Below are 20,355 nucleotides of genomic sequence, written 5' to 3' on the forward strand. Positions count from 1 at the left end.
CCAATGTGCGCATACATTTACCGATTTGTCGGTCATGTAGGGCTTCCTAGCCAAAGCTTCGAAGGCAACAAAATAAGATATACATATGTACACATATACATATATGTATAGAAACAAAGCACAGATCAACTTTGTGCGACCATCATAGTGACCGACGAGTGAAGCGCCGCCAACCGCTGCAACGAACAGTTGGTGTTGGATGACCCCCCCGAAACCGCTTGACATGCGGGCGGCGTTAACCTCGTCCCCGAATACCGTATGCCGCCCGCCGTCAAGTGTATTCTAATCCAATTGTCTTGAACTTCACAGTCCATTGGCAAGGTTGATGACTAAACTCATAGTTTTTGCTTTTGTTTTTGTTGCTGTTGTAATAGCTCAGAGGCTGTATATGCGATAGGGAAAATAGAATGGCTTTAATTAGCGTATTTGGATAGCGTATTTCAACAAGGAGTATTGGTGAAAAAATTATAAAGGTAGAACCGATCAGCTGTAGTAAAACAGCGTTAGCAACGGATGATATGATGATCATCTGTGCGCAAGATTTTGTGCTCAATGCTTACATTTTACTTTCGTTTGATTATCCCAAAACATACATACATATAATACAAAATTAAGTAAATTTTTTTTCTTTGTTTTCAGTCAACAAAGAATTGGCAATTTCTTAGAAAAAGTTAGCCTCGTTATCTTAGTTTTCTATGCGCCAAATTGTAGGCAAATTTTTTTATGAAAATCACGTTTCCGAGTTATGTACTTCATAGGCGGGTGTTATATAACTTCTTCTAAAAAGCACCAGCGTTGGTGTCTTGATAGTCGAGTCCATGTAACAGAAATTGACTCAGCTTTTTATCGGAACAGAGGCTCCCAACTGGCAGCGTTCTTCATAATTGTGTTCGGAATATTTTGACGCTATAACACCATTCATAGCGGAGCTATTCATGTATTCACTCTCAATTCTGTAGCTATTGCATACTTTTTGGCTGAAAATTGTGAAAGTAAAATTGTATTAAAGAATTTTGTTAGAAATACACCCTGTCAAGAAAGTATTAGGAATTTATAAATAAAACGAAAATTTGTGTCTGGCCAAAAATTCATTCACAATGATGGCTTTGTGCGATATTTTTCGTGCAAAATCGTACGTACGCGCTCGTGTGACATTTACAATTTAAGGGCAATCTCTCTCACGCTCACATGGCTATTTTCGGCAAAAATTTCCTTCACTTTTTCAACGTGATCATCGGTAACACTCGTAGAAGACCGTCCAGAACGAGCCATGTCTTCGACGGTATCTCGACCTTTCTTGATTGCTCTGTACCAATCGTAAGTGCCCGTTTTTGATAGAGCAGATTGAGCAAAAGCAACGGAAGAGATGGACGATATGACCAAAGACGTCATTTATGAGCGACTGAGGCACGTTTATGCCAACTGTCTCCACCACGATGTAAAAATTGTGCTTGGCAATTTTAACGTCTGTGTGGGCAAAGAATTCAACCAACAAGGTGAAACCTCACCAAATGGGTTGAGGATGATCGACATCGCAGGGGCTCGAAATATACTTGTCTGTAGAATTACAGATAAGCGCAAGAAAATTCGTCAGACTACTTGGCTGTCTTCGGATCGAAAGGTTCTAAACCGGACCGATTACGATGTGAGACATTGTCTCCAGTGGCAACATTGCGATCAACCAGGGTAGGATACTGAGACAACCAACAAAACCTAAAAAGGTTCGTATAACAATTACCCGCCTGAAGACCACCCGCCTGAAGAACGCGATTCCCATGACAGCCGGTTCTACGCACCGGAATTGACTATGATTTTATCCGACCAAGGGCTGTTTTTTCGGCGATCTAACCCCGTTTGGATCGGTGAGTACTAATTTGAAGGACAACAAATCGGCAGGGGCCGATGGATTACCAGCCGAGCTATTCAAATACGGCGGCGAAGAACTGATAAGGTGCACGAATCAGCTTCTTTGCGAGATATGGTCGGATGAAAGCAAGATCTGATTAGTCGGCCTGAGGAGTTTTCAAGAGAAAGGTTTTGCGGAAGATTTATGATCCTTTGCGATTTACGAGATATACGACGACATTCACATAGTTCTGCGAATCAAGAAACAGCGGCTGCGACTGGCTAAGTAATGTTATCCGGATGGAAGAGAACACTTTATCTTTGAGGGTTTTTGATTCAGTACCGCTGGTGGAAGCAGAGGAAGAGGAAGACCTCCAATCCATTGGATAAGATAAGATAAGGAGGAGAAAGACCTGGCTACATTTGGTATCTCGAATTGGCGCCAAATAACAAAAGAATAAATGACTCCACGCTGTTGTTAACTCAGTTATAACCGCGTAAGGGGTGTCTACGCCAGTAAAATAGAAGAAGAAAAGTATGTAGAAAGCAATGCAAAAATCCATTTTCAATAACAAATGTTGTTTCCTTCCTAGCGCTTACTAAGGGCAGAGCATTGATTTTTTTGCAAGAGGTTACAACAAAACAAATGTGTGGCTCATTGAATTCAGATTTATTTGAAGAATTCTATTTCCGAGGCTACTACTACCACTAACCAGACAAATATTATGTACAATTTTAAGACGTATGCAAAGAACTGTTACTAACTGTAGGGTTGACACAGAATTCTACAATTTCGAATACAAAATACAGCTTCGAATGTGTTGGAAATTACGTTCGAACATAAAAATTGATGGCAAAATACGCATTTACTTACATATGGACCTTTAACTATATAATATATATACAGTAATGGTACTGACTGATCATAATAACTGTAATCAGATTTTATGAAAACTAATGTATTTCAGATATAAACCTGTCATATCATTGATATGCGTACTTGCGAATCCGTTAAATCGAACATCGATATATTTTAGTTAACCATTTAAAGGTTATTTTCATTTTTTGATTTTACAAATCATTTGATATTTTGTCGACACCATGGCGCCTATATTAATTAATTCATAAATAATTGGCTGAATGCTTTTAAAACAACAAATTAATGAAATTATACCAAGGAAAGAAACTTCATCACATTACGGTTTTTGTTTATGTTACTAAGACATGATCAAATATGTAACATACTGTAAATTTATTTAAAAAATATACGCTTTCGTTTTTACTTTTTTTTCAGCTCAAATCTAATTAACGGTAATACGCTACCATTTCCAATGCCATAGGTGCGCGACCATAGCTATAGGAGAGCACGCCCTCCCCTATGATGTGTGAAAAGTGTGTCTTTTCTTATTGAGCGCAAGAAAATACGATATGCGATATGTAAAATCGTTGAAAGACTTGAAGAACAGTGAAAAACGATAGAATCAACGTTGGCTAATTTAGCATAGACTTGTGATTTTCCACAGTAATCGTGTTATTATGGAATACTTATGTACATACATGAGTACACGCGTGCAAAAATTTTGTTATTTTTGTAGCATGGCTACTAGAAAAGCACAGGAAAATCGAATTTTGAATGTAAAATTCATACGACAACTGCAAGTGGTTTAAAGAGATCACTGTGACCCCTCTGTAGTAAATTTCTTTCAAACTATATAATTATGAAATTCGACACGCCATTTGTTCAATTCTTCTCCTACTCAAAAACATCGGCTAATTTGCATTTGCATTTGTTATTAAATTAAGGTTTTGTGCGCTGTTAGCCAACGTTAATTTTCTTATTATTAATATCTCCGTTGGCGCCGTTGCCGCTGGCGATCCATTCCTCCATTTGCTGTTGTTGTCGCACAGATATATACAAATAACAATATATGTATATATGTATGTATCTGTGCGGTTTTTATATACATATAACAATACAAATTTAACCATAATAAATTTTCTTGAATCGTAAAGTAAAACCAGCAGCTCTGTGTGGTTTTTTTATCAACGTATAGTTGGTCCGGTCTGCGGAGTGATATACTTGTGTATGATAAGAATAACCTGCAGCGCGATCACTAGAAGCTCATTCGACTTCTATGTAGTCTTTGGCGCATAGCTTGTCTAAGCTTGTTGTTGATTTAGTATTGATAAAGTTGAGATAAATGAATACGAAATGGATGCGAAGAATCTGCACCTCCCTAATTAAACTACATCATATGTGAAAATAAAAACCTGTTGAACACGTTTCAGCTCATGTTATAATATAATGAAGAATATTTTGATTGTCTAGAACGTATGTACCCAGATATTTCCCTTCTGTTATCAGTATGAGTAATCCATTTGCTATTTAATTCATGAACTATTTTTAGGTTTTTAATGCATAATTTTCGCAAAGGCACATATGTATTTATGTATATTTCTATGTTTACTGTAGTTTTACATGTATGCATATCTAAGTGGTTCGTTATACATAACACCAGCTCATATTAAATAATTAAATTTATTGGTTTTATTATAAAAAAATAACTAATATGTAATTAAAACTTTATAGCAAACTCTAAGTTCAATTAGCAATATTTACTTTTAACTGTGTTATTATTGATCTAAAATCACATAATTGCAATTGGAAATGTTGTAAAAGTTAAACCGTTTCCCCCAAGTGCATTTTGACCATCTCTATCTTAAAAAAAAATATTTACATATATAAATGTGCAACATGCCGAGAGGGGTTTATTTAGTCATATCCCTCTGTCGGCAGAAAGGGAACTACTCCCTAAGTTTTTAATGTATCGATCTGAAAATTTGCACATATCATATTTACCGCCGATATCGGACAAGTGTAGCTCCCATTAAAACTGAACGATCAAAATTTTTGTATGGAAAACTTTTATATTTAACCAGATACCTTCACAAAATTTTGCAAAGGATATTCTTCAAGACGGCGCTTCAATATGTTGAGATAATTTCGAGAAAGGACATGACAAAAAGTGCCATACAAACTGATCAATAAAAATCCAAATTTTGTATAAAAACTCCCTTATTTGTAAATGGTTTTCCATCTTTGTGCCAACAGAGGTTAATGCATTTTAAAATTTTTGCAAAATTGGTTTAATTTTTCAAAAAAATTTAACTTACCAATTAAAATATATTTTGGTGTTGAAGATTTCAAAAACTTAAGGAAACTCGTATCAAAAGTTGGTATTTCCTTGTAGTAGATATTCTCGAATGCAGTACCATTAGGAGAATATTGTTCTTTACTTTTATTGTGGGTTGGTTTCTTTTTTGCTTAAAATTAATCCTTTTTACAGAATCCCTGCAGATCTATTGTATATATTGCTATTAAACGAACTATTGTTGCTGCTGCATTTGCTGTTCAATTGGCGGCTGCAACTAATATTTATATATCCAGGTATATTTAACGGTACCGTTGGTGCATATATGGCGTCAATTATTCATTCATTTCTTCAATATAGCTGTAGTTGCTTGAGCCCGTTTCTAAAATATAAGGAACATTTTTCCGCTTCAACCGCTTTTGTTGCTCTTTATGGTTTTCCTATAATTTTTCTGTTGTTAGATCGAGTAGTTTGTATTTTTTGCACATTTGCTTAAAATATTTTTTTTTAACTTGCTTGTTCTTTACTTCAAAAATTACCCGTTTACATATCAATACACAACTCTGAATCTTTAATTATGAAACATTTTCTATTTCTTTAATTCGTCAGAGTGCATATTCAAACATTTTAGCCTAATATAATATTATTATGCATGAAGAATAAAATAACACAATAACTTTTTCACTCAAATTATAAATGCAAGAGGCTGGAGGTGGGATTTCAAAAGTGTGTGTACGTAGGTATATTGAACACTAGAGATACTGTATCGAATTTTTTTTTCAATTAAATCACCAATTACTTTTTTTTATCTGGGTGTTGTTAATTGGGATGTAATATAAAATTTTAAATGATTTTCAGCTATTAAAATAGCACCTGCCCAATCAATTCACAATTATATACATCGGTATCCTCCATAGTAACTTCGTAACTATGCGAAGATTCACTTGTCGCACCGATCTTTGTTTACCTTTTAGTTTTTTTGCACTTACTCTTTTTCGTTTCTTTTTGCAAGAAATTCGTAAAAATTGTTAAAATTTTACTTGATATCATTTGACGACTATGACCAAATCCAATGGGGAAAAATAGTACAAAAGAGAACGAAGAAATATAAGCAAAAAAGAAAATTGCGTGACGTTTCGTTTACTTTTATGATACAAGTTCGCAGAAGCAGACCGATGGTTCGCTGCCGATCTAAGCAAGCCATATAGTTGTCACACTTGCTCCTGCGTGTTTTCGCTTACATTGAAGATTTCTGAACTGTTTTGTCGACACAGTAGAACAGCAAATCAGATACACCACGATACCGACGGGGCGAATACACACATGCCAGACGATACGACCGACGATGTATATTTGACGGGCGAGGTCCGCTGAAAGAAAAAAAATCTAAAAACGAAAATTTCCATTGCACCCGAAATCACGATTATTTGCAATAATTTCTCTATAAAATTAAGTCACTTTACTGAAATAATAGTATATATACATGCCTAGTCAAATTGCCAAAATTTTTAAATAAACACTTGAAAATTTTGTCATATATTTTACACTGTCACAAAAATTTTTCTTTAGTAAATCGACATTTAGGATAGTTCTTTTTATATTTTTATCAAAACACCGACAAATCATTTCTTGGCATATCTGGTGTTAATTGATACACTGGAACATTAAGAGCTCGGAACTACACTATTACTTGCGGGTGTCACAGATCACCCAGTTTCTGTATTTGCCAAACCGGTAGCGCTTTGAAAAGCTGCATAGGAGTTTTTTAAAATATTTATGCACATTTATGCTCACAAACAAATTAACAAGTACAATTTTACGTTTACAAATAACTTTTTCGTCATTTTATATGAGCAGCTTGAAAACCATTTATTTCCAATCAAAATTTGCACCTCACACCTTCTCCAGCCTCTTTTTCATTCATTTTTTTCTGCGGTGTATTAAATTTTCCCCATTAGATTTTTCCAAATCCTTTTTAGTTGCATATAAGCACATTTCATATTTATGACACTATACTTTTAAATAATATGCGTTAGTTTTAAAGTTTAGCATATATTTCTTACTAATTGGACTATATTTTTAATATTTTTTGCTAAAAAATTACAAAATTTTCATCATTACCACACACAAGAAAAATCACACTGCACTACTGAAATGAATGGCAAGGAATGAGAGAGAAAACAACATTATACCCGCAGTCGGTAAGGCGGGCTAGGCCAAAGCGAATGCGAAAGAAGTGGTGCAAAAATTTATTTGCAGATAGCAATAAGGCAGTGCGGAAACGAAAGAGCATTGCCAACGACAATCAAGTGTGTTAGAAATACAGTTTATTAAATGTTTAGCGCTTAAACTATATATTTACCATGGGAATAAAGCGCAACTAATTCCAGCAATCCTTTATTTTATTCCTTACTAAATAAACAATTAATCCATTGAAATTATTTCAAAATTTCCAAAGTATCCGGTTCCGTTTGTTTGTGTACAATCAGAGTTTGAGCAACAACAACAATGCATTTACGATATTAAACAAGTCTAGTGTAGTTTATCAAATGAAACGTGACGTATTTAGCTTTATAATTGAATAATTAATCTCAAACTGTTTGAATAGTCTGAACTGAACTGAATTTCAAATTGTTTGAATATTTAGTCCACTGCATCATCGGCGATCATTTCCAAGCAAGTGAAGTCGACTTAACCTGAACGGTCAACGTTTCAAGGCTAAATCATTTCCAAAGGATCTATATCGCTCAAACAATAAAAGGAACTTTGTAAGTACATATATATAATCTTATTCCTATCTGCTAAATGCTTGACACTTGTGGGATTCCGCATTTTTTAAATCCATTCTATACTGCTGATGGACTGAAGGGCAACAATTTTTACTTATAACTGGTTTTAGTTTCGTGCTAACCCAGCTCGTTGTGTTTTTAGTAACAAAAACCATTCCCCAAATTGCTTTGCAGCAAGCTAGTGGTTTTCTTTTTTGCCAGATGTACAGTTTTCTTCCTGTCAGGAGGCTCAGTTATTCTTTCAAGGAATAAATACAGTAGTGAGACCATAAGTCAGCTCCAATCGTGATAACTATGTAGAGTTCAATCTTCAAGCACTTCGCTTTCCAAATTATAATTTCGCTTTCCAATTCGAGGTTTATTTTAGGTTTATATAATAACAACAAAAACACCAACAATTCAATTTTTAGTTTTTTATTAATTTAATTATTTATTTTTGTTCCGTAAACTGTAGTGTTTTTGAAATTTGTCCAGTTAAGGATGTAAATAATATATATTCGTACAATTAGATACAACTAAATACTAAATACAATGGTCTGTTTTGTTTTATATTCGTTAATAATGTATGTATGTATATAAGAAGTTTTGTGTTGTTTCTGCACACTCGCAATATGAAAATACGATCAGCTTTAACAAAGGATAATATATTGAAGTTACAAAACACTTATTGCAAAATTAAATATATTAACTCGCCGAAGAAAGTTTGACTCACACTACATTGCCACAGAACTTGTGCAAATAATGTATGTATGTATATGCGCGTGTTTTCAACTTTTGGCATTGTTGTATATAGGATGGATGCGCTGTTATTACAACTAAATTGCAAGGATATGTTTTAGACAATTATTTTATATGTTTGTGTTTATGTATAATGTGTATGTAAATTGTTACTAAAAATAACGTGAGAAAATTAACAACTCACCATAAACAATTGCGCAAGAATAACAAATTTTAAAGAAGTTTAGTTTAACATATTTATTTTTCACCGATTCAAATACAATTTGTATGCATATACGTGTATGTAAGTATAAATCTTTTGGCTCAGCAAATGACTTTTGATTTTTGAAATGTGTGTTTGGTTGCAAAGACGCACTAATCGGCTATATGTTGGCACTGGCTTTATTTAATTTAATTTATTTATTTATACATATTTTTTTGTTTTTGGTTTTTTATAACTGTATTATGTTTATGTCAAAAAATTGTTGTTACGTCTCGTGACATTTATACTTGTATTTGCTGTTATCATAATTTATGTAAGTATATCAAAATTATTATTATTATTTTGGTACGCTATTAACTTCAATATTTTTATCTTTTCTTTTTTAATTTTATAGACTTAACTACTAAAGTCGGTTGACTGTTATTGTTTTTATACATATGTCAATAATATTTATGCACAAACATACATAGCACTTTTTAAAGTACTTTTGTAGGGTTTGCGCAAAAATTCTGACTACCGTGGGGGGCAAATGTGTAAAGTGTATATTTGCGTCGAACTTGTATGTTGATTTTCCTAAATATTTTGAATAGCGAAAAAATGCCTGAAAACAGGTTTGTGGCCGCGTGAACTTTTTTTTTTTGTTTTATTTTCATCATTACTATAAAATTGTTAAATTTATAAGATTGTATATATGTATGTGTGTATGTATTAATTTAATTACTTTCATATGCATGATTTAATTTATTTTTTGAATATGTTACGATTTATATATGCCTCACACTCGTTGGTATACCAACTAGTTTGCCATTTTTCAACATTTACTGTTGACTTTAAGGAAATTAATAACTTTTTTCCACAACTATTGTTCGCTTTAAGGAAATTAATTGCATTATTTAATTGTTTTTGTTTCTTATCAATAAAATTAATTACGCTTTTAATTGTTTTCTTTCTAACAAAATTAAAAATTTTGAAAAATTTTCAAAAAACATTTTCGAAAATTTCTTAAATAAATTGTTAAAATTTTTTTTATTGCAGCTAACGATTATTTATCAAAGTGTTTTGAAAATTTTTAAAAAGCATTTTCGAAAATCTCTTAAATAAATTGTTAAAATTTTTTTTATTGCAGCTAACGATTATTTATCAAAGTGTTTATTGTGTTTTTTTACTTAATTAAATTCCAATCACATTATATTCATAAAAATAAATATTATGTTAATAAATATTATTCAGCGCTTTTGGCCAGCTGTTATTTAATTATAATATGTTCAATTGAAACTTAGTTATTTATTATCTATATATACATATAAGTATATATGTTTGTATATATATTAAAAAATTAACAATAACAATAAAATTTGACTCAACTTTGACTTCTGTTGAGTTTTTGTTGATAAACGAAAACGGATATGTTCATAAACGAATAAATAAATTGCATATCGAATTGAAATAACGGCACGCTATTCGCATTCAATAATTATAATATAAGGAAGCGCTGTGGAGAAGAAAATTAAAAAAAAAGAAACACACCGCCAAAGCAAAACGCAGACATTTACAAATTTCAACGACTTTAAAAATTATGTGTATTCCGTAAATTTAGATATTTATGTACATAGCACGTTTATATGTATGTGTAACGCCACATAAATACCAAAATTGGCACTTTTATTGTTTTTGTCAAAAAAATAAATGTTACTGCTTGCTTAAAAATTAAAAAAAAAAATTATGTGTTAATATTCCCCATAATATTAAATTTTGTTTACTAAAATTGCTTTAATTTACATTTCATTTGTTAAAACAAAAATATTTACCAACAAAAAAACAAAAAGTTCGCAGCAATTGTGTTCGAAACGTTATACCAAATACATACAATCAAAATATATATTAAATAAAATATACAATAATGCACATATGTAGGTATATATTTTATATACACATTTTTCTAAACAAATTTTAACTGTTGCCTTTTCGATTTTTGCGTGTTTCAGGATAATAGAGTAAAATAGATTTTTCTACAGAAAAAAAAAAAATTAATTTATAAATACATATTTATAAAAACAAAATTAACAATAAAAACCCATTCGTTGCAGCCAATTTAATTTGCCATTTGCCATTGTCGTAAACATACTTCGGGTTGCTTTAACTGTCATTCACTACTTTTGCTTAAACTTTTAACTTTTTATTTTCTTAAATATTTTCTTTTATGTGGTGGCTTCTGCTTCTGCTTTTGCTTCTTATTCTGCTTTATTTATTGTTACTGCTTTCTGCTTTTGTTCGTTGCACTGGCCTGCTGCTGTTCTGTTGCTTGCTTGCTTGTTCGCTTGCTCTCCGCCTGTACGCCGGCCTAGATGGGTCGTGTAAAGTTGGCTGGGAACAGACCCTTCTCGTTTGTGCCCTCCTTTTGTCCCATCAGCCAGCCTTCCTCCTGCAAATTGGAAATAAAAAACTTAACGCTTAATAAAGTCATAGAACATTTGTGGCGAATGTGAAAGATCGAGCACATAAAGGGGTGGGTTGATTCGGGAGCGGTTTAATTGTGAGGTTATGTTAAAGAAAATTATTTAAATTACCAGCAAAAAAATTCTAAATAAGAAAAAATAAGAAAAAACTTTCACGTCCGTTGCAACGAAGCATAATACCCTTCACAGGTGTATTTATTATTACGAAAAGAGTATAAAAAGATCTTCATCTTGAATTTTACGGGTCAGTTTGTACGACAGCTGTATGCTATAGTAGTCCGATTTGAAGAAAAGTGAAGGACTAGTTCGCATATAATACAGATGTACAGGGACATAGTTAAGTTGACTCAGCTCATCATGCTGATCTTTTAACATTTTCGAGCCGAGCCAAATTTTGTTCAGCAATAGGCCCATTACTGGTTCGAAAGAGTATGTAAAGAAGCAAAATTGGCGCATTTGGGACATAGAGCAACCTGAAGAACTTCAAGAGCTGACATTTCGTCCAGAAAAAAACAACGGGTTTGTGTGATTTGTGAGCCGGTGGAATCATCGGTTCATATTTCTTCAAAAATGATGCCGGTGAGAACGTAACCGTCAATGGCGATCGTTATCGCGCCATAATAACCGACTATTTGATGACTGCAATTGATGCTCATGATCTCGACGATATTGAAGTTCAACAAGGCGGCACCACTTGCCACACATCGCAACAATCAATTGATTTATTGAGAGAACACTTCGGTGAGCAGATAATTTCACGTTTTGGGCCGGTCGATTGGCCACCAAGATCGTATGATATCACACCGTTAGAATTTTTCCTGTAGGGATATGTAAAGTCTAAACTTTATGCGGACAATCCCGCTTCGATTCCGGCCTTGGAGTAAAACATCACACCTGTTATTACTCAGTTACCAGTTACCACCCCAGAGTTGTGCGCTGCGAAGAGAAACAGCTTCGAATGAGAGACTCCCCTTTTGATGATGACCTCAGCAAACATCTACTATAAGATACTCCAAGTTGATGCTAGTACAAATGAATGAGGCTTCATAAAAGGTAAAGGACTATTATCATGCAGCTATTTTGGAAACAATTTCCACTGCCACCGCCAACAAGTAAACTAACAATTAGTCACAAGTGCTGCTCAATCATATTTACCTGATCCTCTGGATCGTCGTATTCAATAACGCGTATTATATCGCCAACCTCAAAGCTGAGCTCATCGACATCCTCCTTCACATAGCCATAGGTGGCCTTGACACGGTAAAGCACACCCGCTGGCAAATCCGATGTGGTGGCATCTGTGAAATACAAAAAAAGCAAAGTAAATTTTAAAAACTTTTGGAAACTATTAATTGCGGTTAGCACTCGCAAATTTTCGCACTACTCGTGTATACAAAGGTTATATTTATTGTTTCGATAAAGCTATATTTACTTTTTTTTCATTGATTTTCAAATGAATTTTGAGAATTTTTTAATTTTGATCTGAAAAATTTTTTTTAAATTTTTTTTCTTCAAAAATTTGTTTATATCTCCAAATTTTTTTTTTTTTTTTAAGTTTTTTTTTGATCTCAAAATTTTTTTTTTTTTCGATCCCAAACATTTTTTCGTCAAACTCGAAATCACTTTGCATACACTTTCGTTGTGGAAGCGCACATTTAGCACAGAAGTGTGGGTTAGAGAAGAGTAAGTGTGAACGCGATTTGGAATTAGACTCGCAGCGTTGCGTTCGTGTTAATCTTTAACTTTTAACCTTATTAGAAGAAAAAAATATTATTTCGTTTTTATTAATTTTTTTTTTGGTTTTGTTAAACATTGCAACAGCTACACAAGTTTAGCTCAAAAAAAAGTTTTGCAAGACAACAATATGCGCTGCTTGTAAACGCGACAGCGTGGGTTAGAGCTCGGCTGGGGTTAATAGAAACTTTCAAAGAGAACTTCACAACTTCAAAATGTAAAATTTTTAGTAATTCTGTCAAACGAAACTCCACATGTCCAAAATGTAAACTTTTCAAAAAAATAAACTTATGGAAAACACAGTTTAGCTTTGTTAATTTGTTGTAAAACAACAACAACGACAATAAAAGACTTGCGCAACAAACGTGCCTCTTTCTTAGTTGTAGGCGCGCCATGTTAAACTGATGAAAAATGCAAACAAAATAAATTTTATAAAAGAGTTATGTCATAAAAAGTGTTACTGTGTAGTTGAAGAAAGTGTTTTTTGTTTTGGTTTTGTTTAAGGAAATTTTCGAAAAATATATGAAATAAAAAATGTTAATGATTACGGAGCAAGATGATGTGTTTAGAGTGTTTGGAGTGTTCTTTTTAAGAATTTTTAACGAAAATGTTGAAAAAAGTCGAACCCTCCTGCCTACATACAACAAAAAAATTGAGAAACACATATTTGCGAATTGTAGCTATTGAATCTAACTGTAATTGTGTACGAGCATTCGGTGAATTTAAAAAGCTCACTTTAGAAAGACTTTAAATTGTTCTTTTAAAATGAAAGTAAAAAAATGTTTATTTTATTTTTTTTTGAAAAACTTTGTTACTAAAGGGTAACAGTTGACATGCAATGCAGTCATACAGTCACATTCGTATATTTTTTCGAAATTCATTGATAGTACTCAATATTTCTGTTCTTGAAGAAAACATGGCATTTGTCAAGCTGGATTTGATACTTGTAATAAATTTTTGAAAAAAATTATAAAATATATAAATTTTTTTTTTTTTTGTTTTTATAAAGTTTTTGCCGTGCACCTCAATATCTTACCAAAAAATTTCAAAAAAACTTGTTGCATTTCCTTACTTAAAAAATTATAGTTTTCGAAATAAATATTTTGAAAAAAGTATTTTAATTTTTTAAAAAATTTATTAAAAATATATATTTTTCAAACAAAAAAATATTTAATATACATATATGTATGTATGTATGTATATACTTTTTAAAATTTTTGATATTATTATAACTTTTTATTTTTAATATTAAATCTTTTTTGCTATTCATTTTGTTTTCAGTTTTGATATTAATCTTTTTTTTTTTTAATGAGACATTTTCTTAAAATAATTAGATTTTTTTAGGAAAAGAATTATAATTTTCGAAAAAATAATTTTAGAAAAAAGTATTTAAATTTTTCATACAAAAAATTTGTGTGTTTTTTAATTTTTGATATTATTATTTCTTTTTGATATTAATTTAAAAAAATGAGTAATTTCTTTTTATGAAAAAAAAATATTTAAATTTTTTTTTGAGAAGAGAATTATAATTTTCGAAAATTATTATAAATTATATTATTAATTTAGAAAAAGAATTATTAAAGTTTTTTTAAGAATAAATGACTTTTAAGAGAAAAAATATTTATTTTTTTTTTATTTTTAATAGTTTTTGTATATTAATTTTTGTTTCAAAAAATTAGATATTTCCTTTTTAGGAACAAAAATACTTCAATTTTTTTAGGAAAATAATTAAAATTTTCGAAAAAATAAATTTAGAAAAAAGTATTTAAATTTAAAATTAAAAAATAAGTCATTTACTTTCTAGGAAAGACATTATTTACATTTTTTTAAAGAAACGAATTAGAGTTGTCGAAAAAATAAATTAAACAAAAGTATTTCAATTTTTTTAAACCAAAAAATATTTAATAAATATTATTATATTTTTTTTTTGGTATTATAATATTTTATTTTTTAATTTCTGGTATTATTTTGTTTTTAATTTCTGGTATTAATTTTTTTTAATACTATGTTTTTTATTTTATTTTTTATATTTTTTATTCTTTTTATTAAATTTTTTTGGTTCTAATTTTTACCCTACAGTTCTTACCTTATACATACATACATACGTATGTATAATATTTGGATATGTTAGTTTTACGCACAACAACTAAAAATCAAGCAGTGATAAAACAATTTTTCAAAAATTCCACTAATTTGTAGGTTAGAAAATTTCAATCTCCCTTTTTAAATTTGTGACGGTTCGTTCTTTTCGCAGGTCATATAAAATTTAAGGCACTGTAAAGAAATAATTCAAAACACATATCCTTCACCATTGTTACAAACACGGGGTTAAATTGTTGCATTCGCAGCAACGTACTCGTACCAAATTAACTGTAAACCTCAAGCGTAAGCGAATCGCCTAAAAAGTGTTACATTTAAAATCTCGCTCAAAGGTGAACTGGCAAAGGCCTACAAACGCTTGGCCACAACATTACAAACACACGCACAAGACAACAACTATGCGTGCGTCGAATCCTGTACAGCTCTTACTACATACATACATAAATAGGTATACATATATATCTAAATATATATATATTTATTTTTTTTATAAGAAGGCGCATGTGTAAGAAGTAGAAGAAGAAGAGAAGTGATGAAGCATACGATCGTAAACGATCTACATAGCATGTAGTAGGTACTCGTTTCATTGGCGCTGTGCCGACGAGGTGTGTACTCACCGGTTGGTATCTCGTAGATTTGTTCATCATCTTCGAAAGGATTTTTACTAACCGGCGCGGCTACCTTTTGACTTTTTTCAATATTGAGATTTGGCTCATCAACATTTTTGTCTGTTGTAGCTACATTATCAATAATATTAAGGTCATTGGTAGGGGCACGCTTTTCAACAACAACAACACTTTCGCTTTTATTGGACGCGGCAGCGCGTGATTTACGAATCAAATTCAATGGGTTCAATAACTGTGCTTTGTGTCTTTTTGGTGACTTTTGTATGACTTTACCTCCTGATTTCTTATTCGTCTCATCCGTCGCATTGCCGTTGTTCACATCGGTCGCTGTTGGCGTCGGCGTTGCTGCTGCTTGTGGCGCTGCCGTTGCGGCAGCTGTGCTGGCGTTCGCATTGACATTGACATTGGCGTCGGCGTTGGCTGATTGCGGCGCCGCGGCATTTTCACTGATGTTGCCATTAGCATTGCCATTTAGCTGTTCCGGTGTGAGCTTCAAAGATTTCCTTGCTGTGTTGCTGCTGCTGCTGCCTTCGTCTGTGTTCGTTGTGTTTGGCGCTGTTGTTGTTGCTGACGCATTCGAGACATCGTTTTCCTTGTTGTTGACTGCCACTTCAATCGCAGCGTTGGGCTTGGCTCCCGCAGCAGCAGCGCTGTCGTTTAGACCGGCCGCAGCCGGGGGGAGCGTTGTATTCGCATTGGGACTATCCGGCGTGGCAACTGGACGTTGTTCAACACCGCCATTGCTGTTGCTGTTATTGAGCGTCGCTGCACGCGTAGCATTTGCAAGCAGATCAGTTGCGGCACTCTGATATGGAGGTGGCGTTATGGTGCCGATTAGGGGGCTACTGCCCGGCGTCGATGCGGGGCCGGTGCTGGGGCTTGAGACGTTGGCGGCTGCAGCAGTGTTGTCGGCGGCTTTCAAATTTTCCGGTGTCGATTCTGGTGTTGGAGAAACTGAGTCAAGCCTGGATGTTTGATGTGAGGAGCTTGTGGATGTGGATGATGCTGTTTGTTTTTTGGTATTTTGTTTTGTTCGTTTATGTGTTTAATGTTTGTTGTTTCGTATGTGCATTGGCGAATTACGATTTGCGAATTTTATCAGCCAATTGTATATTACATTTTGTTCCCAGTATGTTTATGAGGTTAGGTATTTTGTATTTTTTATTTTTTATATTTTTTTGTTTGTGGTTAAGTTGGTTGCAGAATTCAGTTGTTAGAAGCATTCCAAACGAAACGAAACGTTATAGATAAATGAAGAAAATTGGGAAAAACAAGAAAAAAAAGAAACTCATCACATGCAAGTTCAAATTTTATGAAAATTGGTTACAATCAATTAACAATAAATAAAATTTAACTAAAATTAAAAGTAATAAAATAAGGTGTGATTACATGCAAAATTTGGACGTCGAAATCAAACGCAAAGCTTGAAAAATAACAAAAGCACACATACACACTTGTACTGCTGCTTATTTATAGGCATATGTTTATATATAATTTTTTTTAATTGTAATTTTAAGTGTAAACATTTGTCTTAAAGCCAATATTTATAAATAAACTCAAAATAACGAAATTAATTACTAAAATAAAAAATGCTAATACTATAAAAGTTCTGGCTACTAGACAAGTTGGAACTTCTCACAGCTCATGTATAGCATTATAAGTGACGTTTGTAGGTTTAGATATTTAAAAAAAAAATAAAAAATTTTGACAAAAGTAACAAAAATGCTGCTGGTTCGAACTCTGCAGCCGACATGAGCACCAGATCTACGATTAGTAGAATAACAATCCGTTTAAACGACAGTCAGCTCTACGTCACCGGAACGGACATGGATTTTTACCGGCCAAGGACTGTCAACTCGGCAAAAATTTGCCGCTACAGCAACAACAGCAACGTTGCTACGATATTTTAGTTTACGTAGCTAAAAGAGACTCGGGTTTTTATTCCAGCAGGGATTGTTAACTGTATGAAATTCAAAAAAATAGTTAGAAATGTGTTGAACTTATCGTTCATGAAAATTCTGGTATGTAAAAGTTCTGTATCAAGTGATCGACTTCACCATCGATAAAGCAACAAGTAATTGATGATGACTGTTTGTATCTGTTCAGTCGTAAAATACCCGAATTTTTCGGGTATGTAGGACATCAATTGACAATCATTGCTGAAAAAGAATTTAGCATCTTAGCATCGGTGGAGAGATCGATTTTGAAGCTTACGATGTATGGTCACTGGACAATTTTCATGATATTGTGTTGCAATCTATTGACGCACACTACCTCTTTTACTATGTTCAGACCGACATTGAAAACATCTTGAAAACACAATTGTGGATTGTTGAGTCTAAGTCGTTCGGACCGACAATGTTTGTTTTCGAAGAGTTTTCACTGACAATTCACAAACTTATTTGATTGTTGAGCAACGATAACGGTAAGTTTTGAAATCCTAAATATTTGCTTATAACTATTACTAAAGATCGTGTTTTATAGAATTCGGACAAAAAATATTAATTATGAAAGTATTGGCTTTGAAAATCCAGATAAATACTTCGCGCAATGGCGACTCTTCAAGAGAACTGTTAGAGACTCTTACTACCAGCACCTTGTCCTTGGAAAAAAGATAGCAGAGTTAAAAAAAAATCGTTTAATCCTATTGGATATAATAAAGGACCTTGGAACGCCGATTAATTCGTGTTGGACAAAGGTTTGTAAAGGTTTCAACTGATGCAAAAGTTTTCAATTACATATTATTAATTCCAGCAATGTAAGAATCAGTTTTGGGAACACGATTGCCAACGCAATGGATCTGCATTTTTTAAAGAAAACTTTCGCATGAATTGAAGTTCATTGTCAAATTATGTGATATACCCCGGCCTCTACAAAAGCTACTCGATCGAGAAAAGAGTGCTCTTGTTCATCTGCAGAGTATCGGAGTATCGTTAATATGTTAAGAGTAGGAAAATCTACGGTTTGCGATATTTTGTTGGAATTTCGAACCGAAATCTGGAGACTACTGCTACTATACTGTCTTAAAATGTTGCCGCTAAATAGAGAAAGTTTAACAGATTGGGTGACTGATTTCGTGGTACTTGGATTCCCACAATGCTTAAGAGCAATTGGTAAAAATTAGTTATTAAATGTTAAATTTTGCGCCAATGGCCTAATAATTGTTTATAGACGAATGCCACACTGAGGTTTATCCATCATCTGACGAAGCTTACAATTACAAAGGGTGGTATTCCGCCGTTTTAGTGGCATTAGTTGATGCTGAGTAAAGTCTAGAAACTCAATATACATTGTTACATCTCCATTGTTTTATTAACAAATATCAAATGACAATTTAGGGCTGGCAAAATATGTATTTCAATAATAGCGACTAAACTAGATCAGACACCGATTATAATGAGTAGAATGCAAGTTTTCAGGTAGTTTCAGCGAAAACTGGTTTTCAATTTGTTGGATGAAATTACAAGTTTTAGGGCGAAAACCAGTCTTTTCCACCAAAACATGTTTTCAATGACGGTCCGAACATAGTATATGTTGATTTCAAAGTTGCTTTTGATAAGACGTAAAGAAGCTGCCTTTATGCCGCTTTGTCTGACCTTGGTATCCCTGCAAAACTAATATGGCTGTGTAAACTGACGTTCAGCAATATCAAAAGTTTCGCCAGAATCAGGAAGGATCTCTCCAAGCCGGAGATGTTACTAACAAAGCGACTCCCTATCGTGCGACTTTTTCAATCTACTCCTGGAGAAAATAGTTCGAGCTGCACAGTTGACTAGAGAAGGTACAGTATTCTATAAGAATGCACAGCTGCCGGCGTACGCCGATCACCACGCTTTCTTCAAAATGGATAAGGAAGCGAAGCAAATGGGTCTGGTAGTGAAGGAGAGCAATGCGAAACATCTCCTGTCATCAAACAAACAGTCGTCGCACTCGCGACTTGGCTCCCAAGTCACTATTGGCAGTCATAGTTCAGACGCATTCGAAATGGAAAATATTTTGAAAAACTATAAAGCGATTTTCTATGATTTATTGTATCTATGTAGTAGTATCTAAATCGAAAGAAGTAGTCTTCAGTGAATTTATAGCAAAAAATAAAATAAATTTTTTGTTATGATGTGATCATGGTATGGAACTTTCAACTAAGTATAACCACTTTTAGTTATTAAATATTGTCACTACATGAAAGTATACTTGTTTTATATATTATGTTGTGTAAGATAACTATATAATTAAAGCAAACAAAAATTACAACTATTAAAAATTAAAAAAAAATATGTCTATAATTTTATGGCCATAAACGTATGCAATTATAACGCTACATGCTAACTACGACTTCTAATGCAAATAACATTTTTTATATGAAAGAAGTTATAATAATTTATTAAAATTTAATTATCAGCTAATAATAACTTAATAGGCTAACGTACTCAGCACACACAACCTCATAAAATGTGGGATATTATAGAGATTTAAGGGTGATAGGGTCACAAAATAAGCTAAATTCGATTCGATATTGTTAAGTGAGAAGAAATTGTGTTTAAATATTTTTAATATTTATCGTGATTTGTAGAGCAATGCAAGTGCATGTCATTGTATGCATAAAATAATTTTAAATTTTATAACTTTGAAATTAATTTTTTTTGTTTTTGTATTTATCTTTGTAATTTGCAATTTTGAATTTATTAAACAAGTTTTGTGCGCAACTTTGTTAAT

General features: G+C 32.7%; 2 protein-coding genes across 16 annotated transcripts in view; both read right to left on the bottom strand.

Moving 5' to 3' along the window:
• Window positions 1–7,218, bottom strand: part of LOC105222892 (G protein alpha q subunit) — a 49,929-nt gene extending 42,711 nt beyond the window's left edge. For 2 of the 9 annotated variants that reach the window (XM_049453530.1, XM_049453531.1), the window contains exons 1-2: window positions 7,119–7,199; window positions 5,020–5,629 (exon numbers count right to left, since the gene is read on the bottom strand). The gene's annotated coding sequence lies outside the window, so the exon portion shown is untranslated. Of the gene's footprint in view, window positions 1–5,019; window positions 5,630–7,060 lie in introns of those variants that run through there. The other 7 variants (XM_011200431.4, XM_049453529.1, XM_011200434.4 and 4 more) reach the window with 5 other exon arrangements.
• A 1,528-nt stretch (window positions 7,219–8,746) lies between these two features.
• LOC105222890 (myc box-dependent-interacting protein 1) overlaps window positions 8,747–20,355 on the bottom strand; it is a 103,714-nt gene continuing 92,105 nt past the window's right edge. For 2 of the 7 annotated variants that reach the window (XM_049453509.1, XM_049453510.1), the window contains exons 8-10: window positions 15,916–16,647; window positions 12,338–12,480; window positions 8,747–11,169 (exon numbers count right to left, since the gene is read on the bottom strand). In XM_049453509.1, coding sequence (XP_049309466.1) covers window positions 11,068–11,169; window positions 12,338–12,480; window positions 15,916–16,647 — 977 coding nt within the window. In that variant the 3' untranslated portion in view covers window positions 8,747–11,067. Of the gene's footprint in view, window positions 11,170–12,337; window positions 12,481–15,633; window positions 16,648–20,355 lie in introns of all 7 variants that reach the window. The other 5 variants (XM_049453512.1, XM_049453508.1, XM_049453511.1 and 2 more) reach the window with 5 other exon arrangements.

Source organism: Bactrocera dorsalis, chromosome 3 (genome assembly GCF_023373825.1).
Source record: "Bactrocera dorsalis isolate Fly_Bdor chromosome 3, ASM2337382v1, whole genome shotgun sequence".
NCBI lineage: Eukaryota > Metazoa > Arthropoda > Insecta > Diptera > Tephritidae > Bactrocera > Bactrocera dorsalis.